Here is a 27,473-nt window from a genome sequence, read left to right as displayed (position 1 = left end):
AATAAGGAGTGTGACTCATTAAATGTGTAGATAATAAGGGTGTAATTGTTATGAATGTATTGATTAATATTAATTTTTGAATTTATTGCAAAATTATAATGAAATTATAACTTTAGCTAAACATGAAGCAAGAAACCTTTGTGAATCTCTTTGAAACATGCTAATTTGTGTGAACAGAGAAGTTGCATCTATTCTTAAGTCACGGGTAATTATAAATTGTTGACTAATGCTAATGACCATAGTAATAATTGTACTTATGATCCATTTTAAAATAATGGATTGTAATTTGAAAAAGTAATTCTAAATTAGTATATTAAAAAGAGAAATTTTAAAATGAGTGCATGTGAGATCTATCTCTATATAGATAGATATAGAGAGAGAAAAAAAATAAAGGCGGAACAGACGCACCTCCCAGGGCCCATAAAATGTCTCCTCAATAGACCGAAGATGTGATGTTCATCTTTCTCCACTGAACCATTCCATTTTCTTTCAAGTTCCTTCCCCATTTCTTTCAACCCATTTATTGCCAAAAATTGTCTAGAATTTTCGAAGTTCTATTCTCTATAAATTTAGGGTGGACTTCATATGAACATGAATTCTTCTGCAACGATGATGTCCAATGACGTTGCAGAAGGATCGATTAGATCCAGCGGCGAGCAGCAGCCCCCACCGGCACCACCTCTAAGCAGATATGAGTCTCAAAAGAGGAGGGATTGGAACACTTTTGGACAGTACTTAAAGAATCAAAGACCTCCAATTTCAGTTTCACAGTGCAATTGCAACCATGTTCTTGAATTTCTCCAGTACCTCGATCAGTTTGGGAAAACTAAAGTTCATTTACAAGGTTGTGTGTTTTTTGGACAACCTGATCCTCCTGCACCCTGTACTTGTCCTCTTAAGCAAGCTTGGGGTAGCCTTGATGCACTGATCGGACGGCTAAGAGCCGCTTACGAAGAACACGGCGGATCACCTGAGTCGAACCCGTTTGGGAATGGATCAATCCGTATGTATCTGAGGAAAGTGAAGGAGTGTCAAGCTAAGGCTAGAGGAATTCCGTACAAGAAGAAGAAGAAAAAGAAGAAAATTATCAATCCACACAAGGCACAAGAGGAGCAGCTAAACATTAATCCAAGCAATAATCCAGATAGCTGATTTTAATGATGTCTGAAGACGAAAAATGGTAAGTGAATTTATGTTTTCCTGTTTGTGGGGTTTTATTGTTAAATTTCTGTACTGTTTAAGGATACGAAACAGTTAATTTCATAGGAAAAATGAAAATTAAAAATGATGGGCACATCAAAATAGATTTTCTTGATCAGGACCACATGACAAAGTCAATCGTATATTCTGTGTTATATATATACTACCAAGAAACCCTAGATCCACATCCCAAAAACCCTAATCCCATGGATTAATTTTAATAGAACCAGCTGCTAGTTTTAGTAGTACTTATTTAGGACTGTTTTTATAGCTAGTTCTCTCTCCCGCTCTAGCTTTCTATTAACGACCTAAGCTTTTAAGAACGGATCACCTATATTTATATAAATTTTGTTTTCTAAACGTCCTCTAATTTTAAATCAAATTCATTTTTTTGATCAAAAGTGTGACTGTGCATAGTTTTCATAAATGGGGAGTAGCAATACTTGAAGATAAATACAGTGTATCGCTTTCATAACATGTTAACCATCTCATCTTAAAGTTTAAACAGTTTGAAATAGATCACATGTATTTAGTTAATTTAAAATTTTTAAAAGCTCTCATTTTATTTATTTAGTCTCTGGTAGAATGTTTCCCTTTTCACTTGTATCTTGTCCTATTTTGGGATTCGGGAAGATTTTGTGCCCCATGAATGATTTTGTAGTGTGTCATCCTGTCTGTGTAATTTTATACAACTTGAGGTATAAGTTGTTTAGCACAATGAATAGAATAATATTATGAATCATTTAGAATATATACAAAAAGCCTTCTTCTTCAATAAATAATCACGCATCATCAAATTCAAGACAATTATTTCTTGAACTTGTACCTAGTACGTATATAATTATTTGACTTGCGAGATTTCTGTTCATGGCTAAATTGTTTGTCCTCGCCGACGTCTGTATTTAGTGGTGTCTTGCATTAAAAAAACATATAACTTTTATTGTTACCTACAGACAAATGTAATTCATTCGATTTCAATTGGGCCGAAAGAAGTGATAATGAAATATAGAATATCAGTATAAAAGAATTGGGAGAGGAACATATGGAGGGTGGAGAATAATGTGTTTATTTTCGAGTCCCTCTTCTATATAGTATTGATTTTGCTGTGTTAACTTGTTGGTTCCCTCACATGCCCTATCAATAGGTATGGAGGAAAGGGATAAAATAGAAGATTTCATATAGTAATTGTAGTCGATCCCAGCTTATTTTGCTTGGAACCATCAAGACTAATTCATCTTGAAGGGATCTTTGTCTCGTCTAAAATGGTGATTGGGTTGGTATCATTTGCTTGGTCCAACCAACAGCTAGTCCCGTTTTGCTCGACGCTTTGCAAAAAGAAATCTTATTTCTCTTGTCATCTATCTCAAGGACAAATTGTCTCACTTTACTTTGATGGATTTTTTGATATCCATTAAGACCATTCCTAGATGAATACTCATATCTCAAACTTGCATTCAAAGTGTTGAATACAAGATTTAATTATTTTTCTTTTAATATTTAAGTTTTTAGATGAGATGGTTAACATGATACTACATTCAGGTAAAAGAACCAATTCTAAGTCTTGTTATTATTCATTTACGAAAATTGTATCTATGTCAATAATTTGATCAAACAATGAATCTGGCCTGTACATGAAAGGCATGTTGAAGACAAGATTAGATGAATATTTGTTTCTTGTGCAACAACTTGAGTTTTTAGATGACGTGATTAGCCCAAGGAACTCTTTGTACTGCTTCATTCTCTGTCAGGATTCGTTGATTTTGTTTGAAGAACTGCACGACAAACTTGTTCACCATGAGTATCTCCTTCATCATCTTGATCACGCTCTTGAACCACCCACCCAAAACCAACCTCTATTCTTGAACCAATCCACCCTTCAGTAGGAACAAAATGAATCACATTCTTGTGTCTTTGTCCCACCAAAGTTCTTTGTCTTCTTAATTATATGGAGAGCTTGATGAGTTAATTACTCCATCTATAATCAGTTAAAATTTGTGATCATATTCTCCAATCAAGGCATTGATAGGAATTCTTCCTTGTTTCTCCAATCATGGTATTTGATAGAGATTTCCAAAATCTAGAAATTTGTCATGTATAGATTCTTCTAATGATGAGATTCCACCAAGAGATTTAATTTTAGAATAGCAATACTTTGTACCTTCATGAATACTTAAGATTTCAATTAGAAAATGTAATGGTACAATAGTCTCAATCACTAGTAGGCTCAGTTCTATAATATAAATAGATTATAACTCTATCCCTACAAATTCTAATCATTAGTTTAATTATTGCATATCTTGAGAGCATCTTTATACCATTAAGAGCTCAATTATTTGATGCAATAAGATCGATATAAAGCTCAAGCTTTTTTTACACGTTTGCTATCTTGAATTCAACAATAATGAATAGGACAAATAAAGAAAAATAAACTCGAATTTATTCGTAATATTGTGCTACATATGTCTTGAGTTCTGGTCTCATCGCCATAGATTATTCGCTTGTCAGACTTTTGGTAGAAAAATAAATCCAATCATGACTTAAATATATAATTTTAATAATTTCATTGTTCAACATATATATACAAGTTGTTTAGATTGCCTTGAGATAACATTTATTTCATTAAAATCTAGGAATATAGGGAAGCCAAGTGGAAATGGCTTGAACTCATTTATCAATTTAATTTCTTGTTTATTCTAAGAGGGTATCTGGTTCTCCTTTTTATGCATTGTTCTTGTTGGACATTATCTGTGTCCATCAGTGCATGTGTGTCTGTTTGCAGTTATTATATTTAGGTTTTAATTTTGCTAGTGGTTTGACTAACCTAACATGTATCTTCTACAAATTGTTGTGGTAGGAAATCTATTAATAAAATTTCATATGACTTTTATTATATATGCTTGATCTATTCCTCTTAATAAGATTGCTATCTTAAGATGGAACATCAAGTCTTATTATAGTATTGCTAAGGGGTGCAACTCACACAGTTTAAATTATAAAATATTAACAGCTTCATTTATTCTTCTAAACAAGATGGACTTCAAATCTTAATATGATATTAGAATTCAAATAAGCAATTTGATCCGTTTAAACCTCAAAGAAGCATTTAGATTTCAAGATTTGTATTCTCAAACGAGTCATCAGTAGACATGTTAAGGATAAATTTCATATCAATTAAGTACAAAAATATTAACTGACCTATAAGGGCTTGAATTCTGTTCTTAATATGGTTAACATTTTAAAAATGAGCTCTTAGTCTTAAAAAAAGGTTATTTTTATCTTTCAATTCTAGATCAACTAATGAATTTTTTACTTTTGTGGTTCTTCCCTAAGGTATGTGTATATATGACCTTCCAGGGAAATTTAGTGGATTCTGGCATTGTCCAATGAAAGTTCGTTTTATGTTTTAAATGGTTGGGTTGATTGCAAATTGTACCCTAACATCTTGACCATCCTCGAAATTCACGAAGGATGCCTCTTTAACGATTTAACTCTGTGAGGTTAAATGACACCAGTTAATATAGCAAGATATCAGTAATGGGGCATTGAATACATACACGGTGAGCTCAAATTAGAGCTATGACGTTGGTAAGATCTCCTACACAAGCTTGTTGATCATTACTCTTACATAGCTCCAAACAAAGAAATAGTACAAACTCCTTGCACTCGGACTTATATTGGCTAAGTTTACAGAGTTTTCCTAGGAACGAGCATAGAAGATTGCTGCCCGGGAACTTTTTTCCGTGAATGTATCGACATTCATGAATTTAGGCTGGGATTTTGTGTTCTGAACTCTTAACTGTAAGGAGAAACCCATATAGGATGTACCAATTCTCCAGTACACTAGTTTGCAAAGCTCGAGTAATTTATATGTCACTCGCAACTAAATAAAAGGATCTACTTCTCTTTATCTATAATATTCCATTCATAATTATAGATGTTTTCACTTAATATCAAATTCTAAGTACTTATTTTCATTCTTGAACTCTTCTTACAGGATTGAGATTGGCAAGTGACTAGGGTTGGAGGTGAAGAGGGACAGAGGAAGCCTTGCTTCAAGACTTGATTTTATTTCAAGTTTAGACATGAATGTAGTCATTATTAAGTTAATGTTTAATACTTATAATATGAAAATTATATTAATAATGATAAAAAAGACACGCAGAAAGAGGCTACCTAGATATGCTTTTATATCTTAGAATATTGTAAATTACAGTAAACAGTTACCGTATTTCAAGTCATTACTCAATTTCCATGAACAAAATGTAATATCTCTGGTCACATACTACTTATTAGTTTTTATAGATACATGATCTATATTTTCACGTTTAATTTGAAATGATTTTGAATACATTTGGCTTTGCAGTGTATGGGAAATTGTCATGGCCTCTTGCTTTATTCTTCTTCTTTTTCGGCGAAGTTCAATCAAATAAGATAGTGGTTTTTAGCCCTACTTATCTTAACAAAAATGGCAATTTTGTGCATTGTCCTTCACCCTAATATATTGATAAAATAGTACGAGGGGAATGGAAACCTTACCTCCGTGGAGTTGCAATATTCAAATATAAGGAAAAGAATATACTACAACTGAATACATTTTACTCAAGTTTACTTGCAAGAGTAGCCGAAGCCCCTTGTACAGAACTCTGCCAGAGAACTCACATTAGTGGCCTACATGTGGTGATAACAAATTGGTAAAAAATTCACCCACCCACCCTTGTTGTGAGAGTTGTGGAGCACTTCTGTGAAAAAATTTATGTAGATCTAGCCCGGTTCTGAAAGAATACAAGAGAGAAGGCTGGAAAAGTACAAGAAAACACATCCTAAAGCCTTGAGAGTGGCAATCTCCATCTCTAAAGTCTCAACAAGCCTATAATTTCTCAAGTTTATGTTTTAAACAGCAAAGTTACTCATATTGATAATAAAACAGAAATACTTAATCTTCAAATTTGACCCAGAAAAAGACTTGCATTCAATCTTACCTATTTAAGACACACCCACTTGCCACTTTTACCCTATGTAGCATCCGGCGCCTTGATTTCACGAGTTACATATAAGTCCCAAAACATTCAGTTTTAAATATCCTCGCTCGGAACAATAAAGAAGAAGACTTAAGATTTTCCTTGTACGTACTAATCATGTTTGACATTTAGTATTGGATATCCATACAGTATCTGATAAAACCGTGATCAATATTTTATTGTTTTATATATTCTAACTTACTAAGCCTAAAAATCTTTAGCCTTGGATGTCAATAGCTATGAATTCCTTGATACATGTTTAATACGCTATAATGTAAATAATTTAAGGTGAAAATTTATTATTATTACATTTTTTTAAAAACATTTTCCCTATATATCCAAGTTCTTCTAGAAACCCGACCATAAGTTGACCTGTTTGCACAAATTGATAATCCGCCAAAAGAAAAACAAAAAAAAAAAAAGAGAAGAAATCGTAATACTCTTTTTCTCATCGTTAATTTCACTGTTCGTATTGTTGACCTCAGAAATTGGTCCTTCCACGTGGCCAACTGAAAGCTACTCCACGTATTCCTCCCTGCGCACAATCAACAAATAGTCAGGCGTACACGGCCGGAACAACGGGGGTGGTGGCGACCGTATACACTCCGACGGTCAAGTCAGGTTTGGGTGATCGGAACAGTACCCAGGGGCTATACAAATCGATCAATAAAGGGGGAGGAGAATATATAAACTTGTTATGGAGTGCTGTGTATTAAAAGTTTCATTACCTTTGCCTCTTGCCAAACTTTGGGTATTTATAGGTGGTATGAACCGTTGGATGTGGGACGCGTGTATACATCTGACGGTATAAAGCGTCTGCTCATAGGCGTCAATCAGTCGCGTTTGTAGAGTGGGCGGACAGTTTGTTTCCTTTGAGTTGAATTAACGTAAAGTTGATAAGTCACATCAACTAGCCTCATGGAGACGTCAAATCAATTTAAGCCTTAGGTATAGGACAAATCTCAAATTGGCGGCGGATCTTCTAACCGGGGTCCACTTGATCTCGACCTCGGAGGTGAGATGCTTCGGCAGACCAGTAGTAGGAATCGCTATATCACTTCGGAGAAGTTTCGGAAGGGTCGTTTTCAGGTCGGTATAAATGGTGCTGCGGGGGGTCCACTTGATCTCGGCCTCGGATCACTTTGGTATCTGAGGCGTATATAATCGGAGCGTGACAGTGGTCCCCTAAGTCCGGGGATGAATATTTATATCATGCGTGGACTTGCTTTCCTGACCGGATCGCAAGTCATGGGAGTTTTGGGGGTTGATCCGTCGCAGTAATCGAGGTCATGATAATAGGCAGATGTGTCAAAGCTTCGTTATTGTGCGTAACGTTCGAGGTGGTCAAGCAGCATGGGACGTCGCGTAAGGTGCACCGAAGCTTCGTGAATATGGTGCGCTGACCCCACAGACCGACGCGTTGGGAGGGCTGAAACTTTGTAACGCATGGGAGGGAACGCAGCGTCCGAGGCGATGTCCCAAAAGGGTCTTCGCGTCAGGTGCGTCTAAACTTTGTAAAGTTGGAGGAGGAGCTCATCTGTCACCGGTGCGCTGACCCGAAAGGTCGACGCGTGGGAAGATGGCTGAAACTTTGTGAAACATGGGAGGAAACACAGCGTTCGAGGCGATGACCCAATAGGACCTTCGCATCAGGTGCGTCCAAGCTTTGTAAAGTTGGAGCAGGAGCTCAATCCGAGGCGACCCAAACGTCAAATGATTTGACAACTGTTGCGCGTTTTCAAGGTGACAGTTGGGTGCCATGCCCATTCTCCTAAAAGGCTGCTGCGGCTACTAATTATTATTGACGGCTGGTTGTAACCGAGGTGACGCGTTTCAAGTTAGCGTGAAAGTCACAGCGACATCTTGGGCGTAGATCAAATCTGGCGTTTCATTTCAATGGCCTAGATTGAGGATGCGACGAACGGCTTAGATTGATCGCATTTGAATTCAATGGTGGAGATCGGACATGTTTTTTCTATAAAAGGAGGACTCTGGGGTTTTCTCAGACTTTTTACCCTTGCAAAACTAAGATTATACTTTGCTCTCAAATTTTTGGCGATTTTCGGCGTTTTGCAAGCAATTTCGGCGAGAAAAAACTAGACTTTCGGCGAGAAAAACTAGGCTTCCGGCGACCTTACACCATATTCGGCTAGGAAAACCTCCAAACCCGTAAGTTTCAGCACCTATTTAGGCTTTTAAATTTTTAAAAAATGGCCTCGGATGGGAGTTCTGGTGCAGGGAGGGGTTTAGAAATAGTGAGGGTGGACGAGCCCATTGTGGCGACCTCCTCAAAAATAGCTGGGGCAATAATAGGGGAGGGGGAAGAACATATGGAAACGACCAGATAGCCCACCAGATACCTCTGTGCATTGGGGGGCATCGGACTACCCATCAAAATTAAGGGAGGCCGACCTGGGTAGACTTAGGATAGAGTATAGGATCCCTGACAGCGTAGACTTAATCCTCCCCAGGCCGGAAGAGAGAGCCTGTTACCCAAGGCCGAGCTGTGTGGCCATTAGTGAGGCGATCCTTAGGGCAGGACTTAGGCTGCCTATCCACCAATTCTTTAGGTTGGTGCTTAGGTCCTATGGGCTAGCCCCGACGCAGCTCAATCCGAACTCCTGGAGCTAGATGGTGGGCTCCTGAATGTTGTGGAAAGAGGCGTCATTAGGGGTGGAGATGTCCCTTTCCATTTTTCAGACCCTCTATATTCCCAAGGTTACTGTCGGGGGGGATAAGACCCGGGGTTGGTACTACCTTACGTTATGGGGTTCCCACACTCCATTCGTGGTCGATCTGCCGAGCTCCATCAAAGAATGGAAGAGCTCATGGTGTTGGGCAGCAGGGCGATGGGACACGATGGAGGGGGACCCCCTAGCGCCTCTTACAGTTCCAACGAAGTTTTCAACACTTAGTGAGTATAGTAGTTGCTTCTTTTATTTCTCTTCGGTTCGACTTGTGTCTAACAGTTATGTTTCCTTTGTAGGTTCTCTTCCTCGGTGTGAGCTATCAACGGAGGACTTCGACACCATTTGTGTCATTTATCAGCTGCCTCAGAAGAAGAGGTCCTACCACAGGCTGATTCGGAAGAACATCCATTTTATTACTCACGATTTAATGGCGTCTCAAGGTAATAGGACCGAAGTCCTTACTTTTTATTCCGAACTCCCTAGACTTGTACTAATTCCTTATTTGTTTCTTTGCAGATAACTTTAACAAGAAGCTGCCAGTGCGCCCCGACTTCAAGACCATCCAGAAAATGATGGCTGAGGCACGGACACTGAAGGCCTCCTCCTCCTCGTATAAAAGGCAAATGGAGGAGTTGGTGGAGGCCAGTAAGAGGCTCCAGCCTCCAACGGAGGAGGAAGTTCAGGAGGACCCGGAGGCTGACCTCTGAAGGAAGGGCAAGAAGAGTGCCGCCCCTCCCAGACGCCCAACTATGGCGAGACCACCCCCAGTTTTGAGGCAGACCACCATTCCCACGGGGTGGCCCTCCCGGAGAGAAGCCCCGCTCCGACTGAGCCTGTCGCTGCCCCGGACACAGCACCCCTTGCTGCAGTGCCCATTGATCAAACTCCGGGGCAGCGAGGAGAAAAAGGCCCCGTCCCTCTAAGGAGGTTGATTTCCTGGGCACCAATCCTGAGGAGCTCGTAAGGGAGGTGTTGGAGGCTCTTCTTCCCGAAACAGCTGCGGTGGCGGTGGTCCACAATAAATATTGGACAGAAGAGTGGAGGGACCACACCGCCTCCTGCACGGCTGAAGATCTGGTGGCTGCGAACAGTGCCTGTGTGGCTCGGGCCCTAAGCACAAGCATCCAGCTCGAGAGCTTGGTGAAGGATCTGAACTCTAAGAAGGAGGACCTCGCGAAGCGCCTCGAGGAGGCGATGCATTATGGGGATGCTGTGCGGGTGGCCCAGGCCAAAGCCACAAAGGCAGAGGAGGGGAAGAAAGCTGCTGAGGCCCAGCTTACTGTTGCGCAAGCAGATGTGGATCGGCTGAAGAAAGAGCTCTATGAGGTGGAATGCCAAGTGGCTGCTATGACTCGACGACTTAATCACGCCAATGAGCACCACAAGCTCGCCACCGATGCTCTGGAGGCCTCCAATAGCGAAAAGGCAGAGCTGAGGCAGCAGACAGAGGCCCAGTCAGAGGAGATTGCCTCTTTGAAGGAGGAATTGAAGTCTGCGGGGGAGGTGGCAGTCCAGAACTTTATTGACCACTTCGAAGACCATCCCCTGTATGACGACTTCGCCAACTTCTAGGCCTCATGGAGTGCCCAAAGCTTACTGGGTCAACTGAAGGAGGTGCATTCCACTCTGGACATCTCTCCATTAGAGGCAGAGTTTGGGGGGCCAACTGGAGGTCGGCCTGATAAGGTTGTCGAGGAGGCTCTGGAGGCCCAGGAGGAGGCCAGTGCTGAAGTCCCTCCAACATACTAGGGTTATTTTGTAATGGCTTTGGCCCCCAATGTACTTAAATTTATGAAATGAAATGAGAAATTTTTGTTATGTATTTGGGCTTCTGCTTCTTTGTATTTTCTTTGGTTACACTTGTATGAACGACAGACGTTAGACTAATTGCCTTGTGACAATGACCAATTAATAACTGTGGACCGGACCGCTTAAGTTAACATAAGTTTAAACACTTAAACGAGTATGAAGCGATTCTTAATGCCAACTTATTAATAATCCGAGATCAGACCAATTAGGGAAACATGAAGAGCTGCTTGATGTTAATCAGCTAATAATTGACGATCGGATCCCTTAAATGAACCGTCTGAAGTACTGAGGAAACTATTCACTAACTGATGTGGTTTGGAACTGAAAATTCATTACTAAGATAAATTACACCACCCTTTACAAAGGCGATTCCATCACTTAGGGAATTTTACAACTGAGATCAGATCGGGACAATTGATTCGCTACAATATATTGAGATCGGATCGGAACGCATCTCATCACTGGTAGTACTTCCTCAAGTGTTCGATGTTCCACTTATGAGGCAGCGGCTTTCCTGACATATCTTTGATTTCGAAGGTACCAGGTTGGGATTCCCATCGGATGCAGTAAGGGCTTTCCCAGTTCGGGCCGAAAACTCCTGACCCGGTTGGTTTTGAAGATTGAAAAACTCTTCTGAGGATGAGGTCGCCCAAGCGGAGAGTTCTGTTTCTGACCTTGGAGTTGTAAAAGCGGGTCATCTTTCGATGATATTTTGCCAGGGTCATTTGAGAGGTATCTCTCTTTTTCTCAAGAAGGTGTAGTTCGTTTATTCGGGCCTCGTCATTGTTGATCTCATTGAAATGTATCCGTCGATGTGATGGGACCCCAATTTCGATCGGACTCATTGCCTCGGCTCCGTAGGTCATGGAAAATGGGGTTTCACCAGTTGCAGTCCGGCAAGTCGTCCTGACAGCCCAGAGGACGTGGGGGAGTTCGTCAACCCAGTCCCCTTTTGAGGTATCCAGTTTCCTTTTCAGGGTGTGCTTGATAGTCTTGTTCACTGCTTCAACTTGCCCATTCGCCTGGAGGTGATGAGGTGTCGAGAAGTCCTTCTTTATGCCCAATTCGTCGCATAAGTCTCGCATCTTCCTATTGTCGAACTGCCGCCCATTATCAGAGACTATGGAGTGGGGGATGCCGAATCTACAAATGATGTTTTTCCAAACGAACTTGGTAGTATTAGCCTCGGTAATTCGGGCAAGGGGTTCTGCCTCGACCCACTTAGTGAAGTAGTCAATGGCGAAAGTTGCGCTTCCTCTCCGTTTTGGGAGTGGACCAATGAAGTTGATGCCCCACTTGGCGAATGATACTACAGAGAGGCTCTGAGCACGCTGTCTTTGTACGTTCGAGAAGTGCTGTCACTTGTCACATTTCTGGACAAATTGGCAAGCATCCATTTTCAGAGTCGGCCAAAAGTAGCCTTGACGGAGAAACTTGTGTGCCAAAGCCATTCCTCCGGAGTGATTTTCACAGATTCCTTCATGTATTTCTTTGAGTATGTATGTGGCCTCTTCGTCGCCTACACATCGAAGAAGGGACGAAGCGAAGCCTCTCTTGTAAAGGGTGTCTTCTTGCAGGACGAAGTGTGCAGCCCTTCTCCTTAGTTTCCTCACTTCGCCTCTGGAAGCAGGCAGTGTTTGTTCCTTCAGGTACGTGATTATGGGCTGCATCCATAATGAGGTGCCTTCTATCCACAGTACCTCTTCGCCTTCGGAGGTGGAAAGCTTTGATAAGTGCTCAATGGGGACGATGTTTAGCAGCTCTGAGTCCATGCTGCTGGCTAATTTTGAGAGGGCATCTGCATGTGCATTTTCTAGACGGGGGACTTGAGTCAGTTCGAACCTTTCAAAATGGGGAATTATGTTCAGAACCAACTTCAAGTACGCAAGCATGTTACCATCTTTGGCTGTGAAATTCCCGTTTACCTGATTTACTACGAGCTGAGAGTCACTGCTTGCTAGGAGCTTCCTGAGCCACATTTCCTTAGCGAGCCTTAGACCTGCCAGAAGGGCCTCGTATTCGGCTGCGTTGCTCGAGGCTTTGAAGCCGAACCTTACCGTACAATTTAGCTTATGGCCTTCCAGGCTCTCCAACACGATCCCTGCCCCTGTGCCAGCCTCTCCTGAGGACCCATCTACGAATAATTTCCATGTGGGGGGCTTGGCTGGTTCCATTATAGCCTCCATTTTTGGGGCTTTGGTAAACTCAACCATAAAATCAGCAAGAGCCTGGCCCTTGATGGCGTGTCTAGGTCGGAACGTTAGATCGAACTCGCTGAGCTCGATGGCCCATTTCAGCAGGCGTCCCGACGCTTCTGTTTTCTGCATTACCTGCTTTAAAGGAAAATTGGTGAGAACTTGTATTGAGTGGGCTTGGAAATATGGCCTCAACTTTTTTGAGGTTGTGATAAGTGCAAGTGCCAATTTTTCCATGTCTGGGTAGCGTGTTTCAGCTGGGAGAAGTGCTTTGCTGATGTAGTACACTGGTAATTGACGCTTATTTTCTTCCCTGATTAGGACTGCACTGACTGCCACGTCCGAAATTGCTAGATACAGTAATAGAGATTCATTCGGTTGAGGTTTCGACAAGAGGGATGCTTCCCCGAGGTGCTTCTTCAGAGCTTCGAAGGCTTCTTCACACTCTGAAGTCCATTAGAATTTCTTTCCCTGCTTCAATACATTGAAGAAAGGGAAGCTTTTATCAATGGCTCTGGAGATGAAGCGGCTGAGTGCGGCTATCCGACCATTGAGACTTTGGACCTCCTTCGGTTTCTGAGGTGACCTCATTTCTAGTAAGGCCGTTACCTTTACCGGATTTACCTTAATTCCTCTTTGATTTACGATATATCCCAGGAACTGACCTAATGCCACTCCAAAAGTTCACTTGAGGGGATTCAATTTCATATTATACTTTCTGAGTATCTGGAAGGTTTGGTCAATGTGACTCACTTGTTCGGTTGCCTGGAGGCTTTTGACCAACATGTCGTCTACGTAAACTTCCATGGTTTTGCCAATGAGTTCGGCAAACATCATGTTGACTAACCTCTGGTATGTGGCCCCGGCATTTTTCAATCCGAAGAGCATAACATTGTAGCAAACAAGCCCCTGTTCGTAATGAATGATGTAGCTTCCTCATCAGGTCGGAACATGGGTATCTCGTTGTACCCTGAGTATGCATCCATTAAACTCAGTAGTTCATGCCCAGCAGTAGAGTCCACAAATTGATCAATTCTCGAAAGTGGGAAGCTGTCTTTGGGGCACGCCTTATTTAGGTTTGTGAAGTCCACACATACCCTCCACTTCCCGCTGGACTTTTTCACCAGAATCGGGTTGGATATCCACCTCGGATATATGGCCTCTCTGATGAAACCACTGTAGCTAAGTTTGCTTACTTCGTCTTTCAGTGCCTCGTACCGTTCCGGGTTCAGGGTGCGCCTCTTCTGTCTATGGAGAGCATAGGAGGGGTTGATGTTAAGGTGATGGCAACTAATCCTAGGATCTATTCCCACCATATCTTCATGTTTCCATGCGAAGACATCCAGGTTTCCTTTCAGAAAATGTATCATCTCAGTTTTTGCTTCGGGTGATAATGACTTCCCTATACGCAAGACTTGATTGGGGTCTTCCGGGTTGACGAGGAAAGTTTCCAATTCTTCCATGGGGGTCGCATTTGGTTCATAATCGATGATTCGGGGGTCTAACTCATCAAGAGGGTGTCCTTGTTCAGGGGCCTCTTCCATGTCGACGTCTTCCTCTTGTTCAGAGGTATGCCCTTATTCAGGGGCGTCGAGCATTTTCACGTCCGTACCAACTTCAGCGGGTACCTCGACGTACCCGGCTAGGATTACATTAACAGTTCGGGGCTCGAATTTGCACAGTGAGTTTAGGTAGCATGCCCTGGAGCCCATCTAATCGTCCCGGACTATTGTAATCCCATGTTCGGTTGGAAATTTCATGCACAAATAGTGAATGGACGTCACAGCCCAAAGATCTTTCAGGGCGGGTCTGCTCAATACTTCATGATAAGCCAATCTATGATCTACCATCAGAAATTCCATGAAATGTTGGGCGACTAGGGGTGCTGAACCCATTTCCACAGGCAGGGTGATCCGCCCTCGTGGGATGATGCTGTCCCCAGTGAATCCGAATAGTGAGTCGGTCATGGGAATCAACCCATGTTCAATTTGCATTTTGTCAAAAGTGGAGCCGAACAATATGTTCACGAAACTGCCATTGTCAACGAGCATGCGTTTTAATCCGTTTCTAGCTACTATGGCTCTTACAACCAAAGCATCGCAATGGGGGTGGTGAACTCTCTCTGAGTCTTCCTGGTAGAAGGTGATCGGGGCCATCTTGTTTGCTGATTTCTATTCGTCAACAATGTAAGTGATCATCGGGGGATCCTTAGCTTCTCTTGTGTAATTTCTCTGGGCATTCCTTGTGTTGCCACCGAGGTGGGGTGCCCCAATGATGGTATCAATTTTCCTGATGACCTGGCCTCCCGAAAATTGGGCTTGGTTCCCCTGCCTGGATTGGCCTCGGTTCCTCGATTCTCTTCTACGAGGAGATTATTCCTGGTGACCTCTCTCTCTCCTCCTCGGGGAGGTGAATCTGCGAGGGTGTTCATTTCTGCTGGAAGTGTGAGGGTTGCTTCGATCAGGGCGCCGATTGGCATCACGACACTCGCTGGTGTCATGTCCGTATAGTTGATGGAATGTAAAAAACCTTGCTCTTGCCAAGGGTCTGTTTGGCCTCTTTTTCTTCTTCTTATTGTTATCGGTTCTTCCAGATGGTCCCGCCTCAGTAGGGGCATTATCAAATGCCAACACCGGCACTGCATTCAATGTGGCGGAAGCTAGGGCCTGTCCAGATGTGGGAGCTATGATATGCCCTGCTTGGGTCCATTGCTGAGTAACAAGGTGTTGTGGGGCCTCTACCTACCTGCCTCTGAGGAGGAGGGAGCCCCTGCGTGGCACGGTTGCGATGATCAATTATTTCTTCACTAACAATTTCCACTCTCATCATTTCCACCAGCTTGTCGTATGTGGAGGGATTCTTGCTGCGCACGTCCCTCCAAAACAAAGTGTTCATGTTGAGCCTACCTTTCAGGGCTGAAAGGGCTTCCCTGTCAGTGACCTGTTCGTAGTAAGTAATTTCGTCTGTAAACCTGGCGAGATAGTTTTTTAGCGTCTCTCCAGGGGCCTGCCTCATGTCTTGCAGGCGTTGAATTGGCGCCTCTCCTTCCCTGCGTGAGAGTTACTGGTTTAAAAATGCTTTCTTCAAGTCTGGCCAACTTCGGATGCTTAGGGGAGGAAGCCTGCTGTACCATACCTCGGCGGCTCCACCTAGTGTTAAATGGAAGGCTCTGCATTTTAGAGCAGGCAAGGCTCCTCTAAGGCTCATTTGTGTCATATACTTTGTGAGGTGCTTCTCCAGATCCCTCTTTCCCTCATACTTGGGAATCTTAGGGGGCATGAAGTTAGCTGGCATTGGGAAGCTTCGAATCTCCCTTGAGAAAGGGAGGTTATCGTCATCGTCGTCAATCTCATAAGATCGATAGGGCCCCTCTGACCCTTCATCATCTTGGATGTCCTGGGGCAGTGGAGGTGCTTCTCCTCGACTCCTCCAATCGACTAGGTTTCTCCTCTCCCTCCTATTTCTAGGAGGAGGAGGGAGAACATGCTCTTGTTCGCAATCTGGACGAACTGATCCTCTTGTTGGGCGGACCCTATTGCTAGGATCCTCCCCTATCCAGTCGAAGACGCTTACCGACCTTTGGTCGTCGTGTTCTTGAGGAAAGTTGTCCCCCAAGGGTGGTTCTGATGGATGACTCCCTTGCACATAAGATGTTGCTTCAGCGTTCATCTCTCTGTCGAGGAGGCATTCTGTGTGCCGACTCATGTGGCCCCGAGAGTGGGATAAAGGGATTTCCTGCACCGGATAAGATCCTTGGGGCCTTTGATAGCTCTGGCGTCCCTGAGCTTGCATGAGGAGTTCCTGCATAGCCATATTTGGAGTTGCTATGTCTCTCATACCCGCAGCTATCTGAGCCATTCCTTCAGTGAGTATGGCTGTTCTTCCGCCTCGGCGATGCCGGTGATGCGGGCTCTGATGAGTAACATTGTTATGGAGTACCTCTTCTTCAAAGGCCTCTCTTATGGGATTGTCGTCTTCATGGCTGTAGCTCATCCTACCTCTTTTTTCAAGGGTAGTAAGAACTTGGATTGTAACTCGACTTTGTTCTTTTTCAAGAATGCCCCCTTTTCAGGGTTAGTCGCCGGTTTCCCGGTATCTTCTCCAATGGAGAACGCAAAATTTCGAATGGGGAGTGCTTCCCACAGACGGCGCCAATCTGTTGACCTCGAAAATTGGTCCTTCCACATGGCCAATTGAAAGCTGCTCTACATATTCCTCCCTACACACAATCAACAAATAGTCAGGCGCACATGGCCGGAACCAACGGGGGTGGTGGCGGCCGTATACACTCCGACGGTCAAGTCAGGTTTGGGTGATCGGAACAGTACCCAGAGACTATACAAATCGATCAATAAAGGGGGAGGCAAATATATAAACTTGTTATGGAATGCTGTGTATTAAGAGTTTCATTACCTTTGCCTCTTGCCAAACCTTGGGTATTTATAGGTGGTATGAACTGTTGGATGTGGGACGCGTGTATATATCTGACGGTATGAAGCGTCTGCTCATAGGCGTCAATCAGCCGCGTTTGTAGAGTGGGCAGACAGTTTGTTTCCTCTGAGTTGAATTGACGTAAAGTTGATAAGTCACATCAACTAGCCTCATGGAGACGTCAAATCAATTTAAGCCTTAGGTGTAGGACAAATCTCAAATTGGCGGCTGATCTTCTAACCGGGGTCCACTTGATCTCGACCTCGGACGTGAGATGCTTCGGCAGACTAGTAGTAGGAATCGCTATATCACTTCGGAGAAGTTTCAGAAGGGTTGCTTTTAGGTCGGTATAATTGGTGCTGCGAGGGGTCCACTTGATCTCGGCCTCGGATCACTTCGGTATCCGAGGCGTATATAATCAGAGCGTGACACGTATTGTCCCCCATTTTCAATGTCATTCACTCTTCTACTTAGTAGAGTACAATTTGAAAAGCCTCAATCCGACCGAAAATTGGCATCTTTATGAGCAGAATCCAACATGAAAGGCTGTAAACATCCGTATTCCACTGCGAGCAAATGACTCAAGAAAAGTGATCATACAAAACTAGAAGTGAAAAATTGGATTTTTTCGGGTTTTGAAGTGGCCCCTGCATGACAATGCATGGCCAGTCTATATTACCAGACTAGCCGTGCCTTCCCATGAGACCATAAAACTTTTGTCGAACAGTTTGCAAAGCGTTTTTCCCTTTTCATAAAACTCTGGTTCAAGACTCGTACCTACAATGATATGAACTACTATTTCTTAAGTTTTCTAGTCCTAAAATTAAAAGTGGGAGCGGTCCGGTTGGAACCGGGCCGAACCGAATACCAATGAAAATTTGAGAAATGAAACCATTGGTTTCATAACCAACTTAGGAGCTGAACCGGAACTGAACCAACCGATTTTGATTCAGTCCGGTCTGGTTCTTTGCATTAAAAAGGTCAAAACATAATGTTCACTAATAAAAAAATCTGGAGATGTTACCAATGCAATACTTTTAACTAAATATAGAAGAACTGAACATATTATACAAAGATTAAAAGAAAATTAAGTATACAAATTGAAAAACAATATCGAAATAATATAAGTTACTATCATCAAGCAATCATCAACCTATATAAACTGCATAGTACTCTAACGATTAAACAAACTTCCATTAAACAGAAATTTCTATTAAGTACCTTGAAGTAACAAATTTTCACTAAAAATGATTTCAAATTTCAAGTTTCCTCGTGAATAATGTTACATGGGTCTAAATTTCGAACAATAAGTTAACAATTCCAATGTCTGAATTCCATATTGCAATAAAAAATTAACAATCTATCATAAAAAAATTGAACTTAAGAACTATTTGGTCAATGTCTTCTCCAAGCTATCTGCATCAATCCTTTTAAAGAATCAATCAATCCTCTTGCATTGATTCTATGTCACAAAAGTTAAAGTTAATATAACAAACATGTGGGAAATTACATATAAAATATGATTGTGGCCATACTTACCTTTAGATCATCAGTCAAGTTCCACAACCATTGAATCATCCTTCATGTGAGTATGTTTCTTAACTAGCTCTACATTATATTGAAACTTACAAAATCTCAAATTCTCTATTAAAAGAAACATAAATAAAAACAAATATACAATCTAATAAGCTTGAAGAAAAAATGATATTCTAATTACCAGTTTCCAATGGAATCAATTTTTCATGAAACTCTATCTCTTCAACACCTGCTCCATAAAGTTAGTCTCCCAAAAGTGTAGAATGTGGCCAGTTTTGTGTACAAATTAAAGCATCAACTATTTTAGGTGTTAGAGAACTTCTAAATGAATCAAGAACATGCCCTCCAGTACTAAATGCTGACTCCGAAGCAATTGTAGAAATAGGAATTGCAAGTACGTCCCTTGCAATCTCGAACAAAATTTTATATCTTGGACAATTTGACTTCCACCAAGTCAAAATGTCAAAATTTGGATTAGTAGAGTCCTCAGTGGGTTCCATTAGGTATCTCTGAATCTCGTCTTTTCCTAGCAAATCAGTGTGGCTACTTTTCAATTTTTGTACCCAAAATCAAAATTGTTGGACTCATCCCAATCATCATCTGTAGCTACCTCCACTAAACTGTCATTGAAGTCACAAATACCACCATCTCCTTAAATAGATGCATTATGTCATCCCTTGTATTGATTATACAACTCATATAATAAATTCTTGATTTCATCTTTTGTCGATTCAACCAAGATATTGTCATACAAGCGGCCAATACAACCCACAAACTCCAACTTATGCCGAGGATCAAGCACTGTGGCTACTATCAGTATTTTGTTCATTTTCTCAACACTGCCCCAATACTTATCAAATTTGGTCTTCATGTTTTTTGCCATATCACTTAATATAGGATCTTGCCTATCACTAAATATTTTCAACAAGTGCTGAAAGTATAAATTCGAGGTCACACTCGAAGATGCACTAAATTTTAAAGTGGTTTCATAAAAGGTTTTCAAAAACTTAACAAACTTCCTTCCTTTTTCCCAATCTTCTGTAGTAGGTGGACCTTCTCTTTCTTTCCCGTTCTCACGTTCAACAAAATATTTGCAATAAAAACCATCTTCCTCTGCCATGCGATCAAATGCTTTCTCAAATTTAAGCGCACTATTTAACATCAAGTATGTCGCATTCCACCTAGTAGGTACATCTAATATAGCCAATTTTTTGCATTCAATTTTCTCCCTCTCTATGCAAATCTTGAATTTCGCTAATCTCGAAGGGGATGATCGAAAATATTTCACAGCATTTCTAATACTTGCAATTGCCACATTAAACTCTTTCAACCCATCATTTACTATTAAATTCACTATATGTGCAAAACACCTTACGTGCATAAAAGAACCACCTAAAACCATCCCATCAACCTTCCAATTCTTTAACACCTTTTTTATATAGACAATAGCCCCATCATTTGCACTTGCATTATCAATAGTAATTGTGGACACATGCTCTATTCCCCAATCAAGCAAACACGTTTCAATAAGTTTTCTAATTGTTTCCCCTTTATGGTTTGGAACCATCGAAAAATTCAATATCTTCTTATACATTACCCAATTTTTGTCAATAAAATGGGCCATGATAACCATGTAACTAATATTTTGTATTGATGTCCAACAATCTGTTGTAAGGCACACCCTATGCTTATTAGAAATAAGTTTACCTTTCAATATTTCCTTTTCGTCACTATAAAGTTTCAATATATCCATTGCGACTGTTCTACAAGATGGAATATCAAACTTAGGGCAAGCATATCTCATGAATTTTCTAAACCCGACACCTTCAATGAAGCTAAATGGCAATTCATCAACAATAATCATTTTCCCCATTGCCCTCCTACATGCTTCTTTGTTAAACACCAAAACAGTAATATTGGCAATGCCACCATCACCACCATCATTGTCATTTAATTGTCTTGCTAGTACCTTTTGTCTTTCATCTATTTTGATACTCTTATTTGCTTGGCAATTTTTAAAGTGTTTCCACAAGCCAGAAGTACTAGTCTTATTGGAATCACAAGCATAAGACTTTTCACAGTAATTACATTTTACCTTTTTCCCCCTTTGTATCTTAGTCAAATGTGACCATACTTCTGATCTCATACTTTGATTTTATTATTATTATTATTATTATTATTATTATTATTATTATTATTTTTATCTTCAGTCATCTAGATATTTATCTACAATATACAAATCACATGAAAATATGAAATAAACTTATGGAATCAACAATAACACAGAATGAATAGAGAAACGTATAAGTGGATGAGAATGAGGAAAAGCCATTTAAGTGGAGTGTTTGCCTACTCATGAACCCTGGCATTGTAACAATGTTACAGATTCACTAAAATCAATAACCATAATAGATTTTGAAAATTAGATTGAATATGGGAAAACTATCATGTATACAAATATTTAATTCACACTCACAAATGTGCGCAGATACACTAAAAGAAGCTAATAAAAAGAAAGGTCTTGTCAAGGACATCCCGTTTTGTGGTTTTCCTTCATGAAAGGAAAGCTTAAATTCTAGCTAAACATTTTATTTACACACACAAAACAGTACACTCCAATTCAATTTTTTATATTACTAAAACTAGATTATTATAGTTAATGAAAAAAAAAAAGTAAAACAACTCGATTTCCCCTCTCTCCAGATGGGCAAGTTGACCCCCCCAATCCCAATTAAACTTCAAACAACGATTAATCCAACTTTTGCTGGATTTGAGCTTAGTTTCATAGAATTAATGACTGATAAGCCTACATCAAAAGAAAAACTCAACAAAGATTATGCAAATTTACATATATGATTTCACAAATAAATAAAATCAATACCATTCATCCAATCCAACCGCATTGATGTTTGAATCTTCTGCTCATATCAAAGTTAATTCAGTCAGATTTAAGATCTTTCAAGTTCCTGAGAAACTTAAAACAATAATTGAATTATTGAAGAGACCCAACAACCAAATCAATGAGTTGCTTATTCAATAAACATTTCATGAATTGATCGGAAAAAATTATAAATACTTTTATAAATGAATTTCTCAATATGACCCCTCACCCTTCTTCTCTAGTTCTCCCTCTCCCACTCCCGTCGTCCCGCACTAGAAAATCACAATCCCAGCATAGCCAATCATTTATTAAATTTACCCTTATTTAACAATTTCACTCCCAGCCTAGCCAATAAAAGATCGAAAAAAATATAAATACAAAGGGTACAAGTTGAAAATCAACAAATAATGAGGTATTATGCCAAAAAAAAAAATACAAAATTAGTACATTACCGGGTTATCTTCAAGACTTCAATAATCTTCAAATGTTGAAGGCCGAATCCGATCGACTTTGGAGAAACAAGAAAATTTGATGAAGGAAAGCAATCAAATAGAATAAGGAAATTTAATGCAGGAAAATAATCAATCAATCAAACAATTATAAGAATTAAAAAGAGAAAAAATCCAAGAGGAACAAGGAAACTGACGAGTCTCTAAAATGAAGGAAAGTTTCATTGCCGTGTCATAAGGGACAATAATTTAATCAAAAAATAAATAAATCATGAGAACCGTCGGTTCTCATAGTAGAACCGAGAATTGGACCAAAATCGGCCTTTTCTCATTATTATGTCCCAAAATCGAAGTGTGTTTTTAGAAGAGTTATCATGAACAACAATTGAAATCACTAGCATTATTATGAATCAGACCAAATTTAAAACTACTTTATTGAAAACGGAACAGTTCCGATATCAATTTGTTATGAAAAGATAAGAGATTAAGACAATTATGTGAAGTAAAAATCACAAGAACATAAGAGGAAAATAATTTGCAGAAGATATAGATTTTATTGTAATATGGAGAAAGAATAAAAAGATTTTGTGTTTATAATTTGCCTAATTTGTAATGAGATTAAACAACCCAATTGTAGAGAAGAGCCAAATGTATATAGAGAACAATTCAAAGTCCTAAAATTAGAGTTATAGATAAAATATAATGCCCAAAAATTTGCTTATCTTGATCTCTTTATGTCCAACACAAATTCCAATTTTCAATAGGCTTCCAAATAGAATTTCAACTAGAATTTGTCCAATAGACTTCGAATAGGATCTCAAAAGCATTCCAAATAGAATTCCTCTTAATGTACACTTTAATTAGAATTCTCAATTATTTTTAACAAAGAATTCGGGCTACGTCCAAATTCTAAAGTTGTTGCAAAATATTCGGTGACTTAACATTCGCAACAAATATAATTCTCATAAAAACTTTATTGGAATATTCGTTGTGACAAACTGAATTGCCATCCTTTAAATTTTTTTTGCGACATATATACATTGCAACGACATTATGGCTACAAATATTGTGTCGCCATTTCGTATTTTCTGTGTCACACAAATAGTGTCGTGATTTTGTTAATGCGATGAACGGTCAAAAGGTGTCGTAGAACACATTCCGTGACTCATATAGAGCGACAAAACCCGCAACAATTACTTTTGTGACAACATTTATTTGTCGCGAAATTGATTATTTTTTGTAGTGAAGTGTTCTGTCTCATCAAACATCTTTATTTTGACTCGGCCAATACCAGCTATCTTATAAGGTGTATTATTACCGTTTATCACAACACCTTTTGAAATTTCTTCATATATAGAAAACAATTCCCGATTGGGTGACATGAAAAGTGCAAGCTATATCCAAAATCCAAGCATCGTCAAAATTAGAGTTGTAGTCATACATAAGTAAAAGCTCTCCATCACCGTGAAAAGTTTCAATAATGGTCTCACCTAAAATATATAATTGCTTTCCCTTCTGAAAAGTTACAGCCAAATCTTCTTTATTACGCAACTTATAGTAGTTCTTAATTAAGTGCCCTGAATTCTTGCAATAAATTTGAAAGTTAGACCTTAATTTACCCCTTACACAACTACCATAAAAAACAATGCCTTCTCCATGAACCTAAAAAATATGCTTTATTTTCTCATTTGAAAATAGAGCATCATAGACTTTTCAATGGTGAGATCAAGACTATATAAGATCGTATCTTTAAACAACAAATATAAAGCAGGCAAAAAACACAACAAAATCAATCCCATATAAGTGAGTACTGCTAGCATCCTAATATATCACAACGAAAATCTTGTACTGCGATCCAATAGTGGAACATCAAACTTCATAGTTACCATCACAAAAAATCAAGTTGAGCTATGAACTTGATCAAAATCTCGATCTTCCCAATAATTTCAAAACTATAATCTCTGATACCACTTGTTATGAATCGGACTAAATTTGAAACCACTTTATTGAAAACAAAACAGTTTCAATACCAATTTGTTATGAAAAGATAAGAGATTAAGACAATTATATGAAGTAAATATCACAAGAAAACAGGAAGAAAAAAATTTGCAGAAGATAGATATTTTATTATAATATAAAGAAAGAATACAATTTTTTTGTATTTATAATTTGTCTAACTTTTAATGAGGTTAAACAATCCAACTAAATTGTAGAGAAAAGCTAAATATATATAGGGAACAATTCAAGCTCTAAAAATAAAGTTGTAGATAAAATAGAACGCCCAAAAGTTTTCTTATCTTGACCTCTTTTATGTCCAAACACAAATTCCAACTCCTAATAGGTTTTCGAATAGAACTTCAACTAGAATTTATCCAATAGACTTCGAATATAATTCCAAAAGCATTCTAATAGAATTTCTCTTAATGTGTACTTTAATTAGAACTATCAATTATTTTCAACAAAGAATTCGAGTCACACCCAAATTCTAACAAGCACATACCAATAAGTTATTGGAATAGAACATGTCTAAAGCAAATAGGCCACAATAAGGTAGCTATTATTTTCGATCTAAGCTAAGAAAAACTACTTAAAATAGTCGAAAGCTACCAGGAGTTTGTTAAGCTAGACACTGCAGGAGGTATGCCGTAGTTTGGTGCTTGGTGCATGTTCAATATATTAATCTATTGTTATGCTCGATGAACAATAGCTTCGTAGAATATAGGCATAGAGTTTGTTTAATGTTTTAGCAAAAGATTCATTTTCGAGAGCTATACTTCGAAAGAGTTACCCTTAGAATAAGGAGGAAGGAGAACCTTTGGGATTCCAACAAAGAAATGGAGACTATCTGTTATCGATTTTATATCTCGAAAGTGTACGATTAGTAACAAATAATATAATGACCAATAATTCTAGATATTGTTCTCACGAGGACTACTATTTAACATTAGTTAAATTATTCCTAATTTAATTTGATCGAAAACAAATAATAAGGTTTGTAATTAGTATCTAAAATATTCTAACTAAACTAACTTAATCTAATGTACACAATTTATCAAATTTTGGTTTTAAAAGTATAAGTGTAGATGCTAAGATTTGCAATTTTACCTATGGATCCCATTTAATTTGCTAATGAAAATTCATTACTATTGTAGTGTTCAATTGAATTCTTTTAAATAATTCAATTTACCCCCCTCGAGTTCTCATTGAGTTTATTTAAGTAATTCAATTCCATATCTCTATGTGAATCAATATTAGTTAAATGCAATTATGTTCTAGGAATCCATCTAACAACTGCGATAGTTAGTATAGATATCTCTACATGTTATATTAAATTACCAAATTTTACTGTGTGGTCTAAATCTAAAACTTACCTCTTGATTCATAATAGATTCACAAAATCATTGAATAATTAGCCAAAAAATTCAAAGCATTAAATTTATGAATAAAATCAACACATATGCATTTAAAGAACTAGAATTTTGAATAAAACAAATAAATGGTCACACATAGATTACATTGCCTGCCATAGCTATGAATTTAGCTACTTATAATAATGGAAGGAAAAAATATAGCATTCATAGCTAAGTTTTAAAATCTGGATCATGGAAAGAATTGGATCTTGCACCAAGTATCTTCTTCGATTTCAAAAGTATTCCAACCCTAGCTTTTGCTCTTTGATTTTGATGATTATGTGCTTTTCTCTCCACTTTCCCAATTATGTTCTCTAGTTGTATTTATGTCTTCTTTAAGTTTTGGAAGAGTTTTAGTTGAACTGTACTTTAAAAAAGATGAATTGCACTTGGAAACCTTATTTGGTAGCATGCGACCTTGGCTCTACTTTTTTTCACCACGAGAATAAGCGCCCATTTGGTGCTGCCTTGGCGCTACCCTGTTGCTCCAACTTTGCCCATTATTCAGTATTTTTGTCATAACATTCTCTTCCGATATTCGATTAAGGCAATTCAAAGTGCTTAGAAAATATAACTCAAAGGACTATATCTTTACTAGAGATAGATTTCTTTCGATTCAAACACTAACCACATCAAAAATGGATCTCAATCTCCGACTAAAAATTTGGAACATACTTGTGCAGTTGAAATTTGATATGTAAAAATATTTTGATCATATTTGACTCATAGGAGACTTTTAATTGCATTCAATTAACCTCATAGCATTCTCGAATCTTCATTGTGAGGCTAGACAAGTTTTGAGTATTTACACTTTAATCCTCAAATTTTGAATCTTGCCATTTTTCGTCAATTTTTGCTTCTTTATTCAAATTCTACTTCCATTCATCGTGTTTCACCTATACAATAAATTAAGCTATAATTTCATTAAAAGAACTACGAAATAACCATATTTTAGAGCTTGGATAAATTTATAAAAATACACTTATCAAACAACCTCAAACTTAAATATTTGTTTGTTCTCAAATAAAGTCGTAACCTACTTAATAAATAACCAAACATGCAAAGAAATTTTTGGCTAGATACCTTGTCATTTTGCTTCAGGATTGAAATCATGATATTAAATTTATAAACTACTTCAAAGTTACATTACCAAAATCAATATAAACTTTTCCAATCCAAAATCGATGTGTGTGTGTGAAGAATCAAGCAAAACATTATACTTCATGAGTTGTTTCAATTTTCAACCCTCAACGGTCAAATTTATTCTTTCATCACCCGTAAGATTCACACAACTCCAAACTTGTTCTTTTTACTCCATTCCCAGTGTGTTCTTTAAGGTTGACTCTTTATACTTATCCTCACTCTCTCTAGTTCAAATGGATTTTACTAATTGCAAGCTAACTTTTCAGTAAATAAAGATTCTCCAAATTTTTTATTGCTTCAACCTGTAAGATTTAATTCAGCTAATAAAGGCTATGAAAAGATGTTACACAATAAGATCACTCTTTTTCTTTTCTTTTTCTTTTTTATACAATGATTAGTGTAACGTCTCTTATTAAACACAATTTCATAAAAATTCGACTTCTAACTTTAAAATTTTTACATAATTTCATCTCATTGATTTTAGACAATCCACACATGAAATCCTCATTCGTATCCATATCCATATCTTCCTACAACAGTAAAATTAATCCCAAACTATGCTAACTTTGGTCTAAGGATGTATAATATAGTAATTTTTTTTTTTTTGGGATTTGGTATCAAAGATATACTATTTCAATCTATCAAGTACAAGAATCTTCATAATGTCAAATTTAATTCATGCATGCAAATAGTATTAAATGTTGCATGGCT

At 38.8% G+C, this 27,473-nt stretch overlaps 2 protein-coding genes across 2 annotated transcripts; one reads left to right on the top strand and one right to left on the bottom strand.

Moving 5' to 3' along the window:
* Window positions 1–406: 406 nt before the first annotated feature.
* On the top strand, window positions 407–5,529 carry LOC111372743 (protein LIGHT-DEPENDENT SHORT HYPOCOTYLS 10-like). Its single transcript, XM_022995135.1, has 2 exons — window positions 407–1,180; window positions 5,195–5,529. Exon 1 carries the CDS (start codon window positions 586–588, stop codon window positions 1,150–1,152), a length of 567 nt encoding a protein of 188 aa, XP_022850903.1. The 5' UTR covers window positions 407–585; the 3' UTR covers window positions 1,153–1,180; window positions 5,195–5,529.
* A 14,020-nt stretch (window positions 5,530–19,549) lies between these two features.
* On the bottom strand, window positions 19,550–21,025 carry LOC111372709 (zinc finger BED domain-containing protein RICESLEEPER 1-like). The gene has a single exon (XM_022995098.1). It carries the CDS (start codon window positions 21,023–21,025, stop codon window positions 19,550–19,552), a length of 1,476 nt encoding a protein of 491 aa, XP_022850866.1.
* Between the last annotated feature and the right edge of the window lie 6,448 nt (window positions 21,026–27,473).

Source organism: Olea europaea, unplaced genomic scaffold (genome assembly GCF_002742605.1).
Source record: "Olea europaea var. sylvestris unplaced genomic scaffold, O_europaea_v1 scaffold1023, whole genome shotgun sequence".
Lineage (NCBI taxonomy): Eukaryota > Viridiplantae > Streptophyta > Magnoliopsida > Lamiales > Oleaceae > Olea > Olea europaea.
This window is presented reverse-complemented; position numbering and strand designations above follow the sequence as displayed.

What these genes read in the sequence shown, in the direction of transcription:
- LOC111372743 (XM_022995135.1), top strand. Translation starts at nt 586, where the DNA reads ATGAACATGAATTCTTCTGCAACGATGATGTCCAATGACGTTGCAGAA.
- LOC111372709 (XM_022995098.1), bottom strand. Translation starts at nt 21,025, where the DNA reads ATGAGATCAGAAGTATGGTCACATTTGACTAAGATACAAAGGGGGAAA.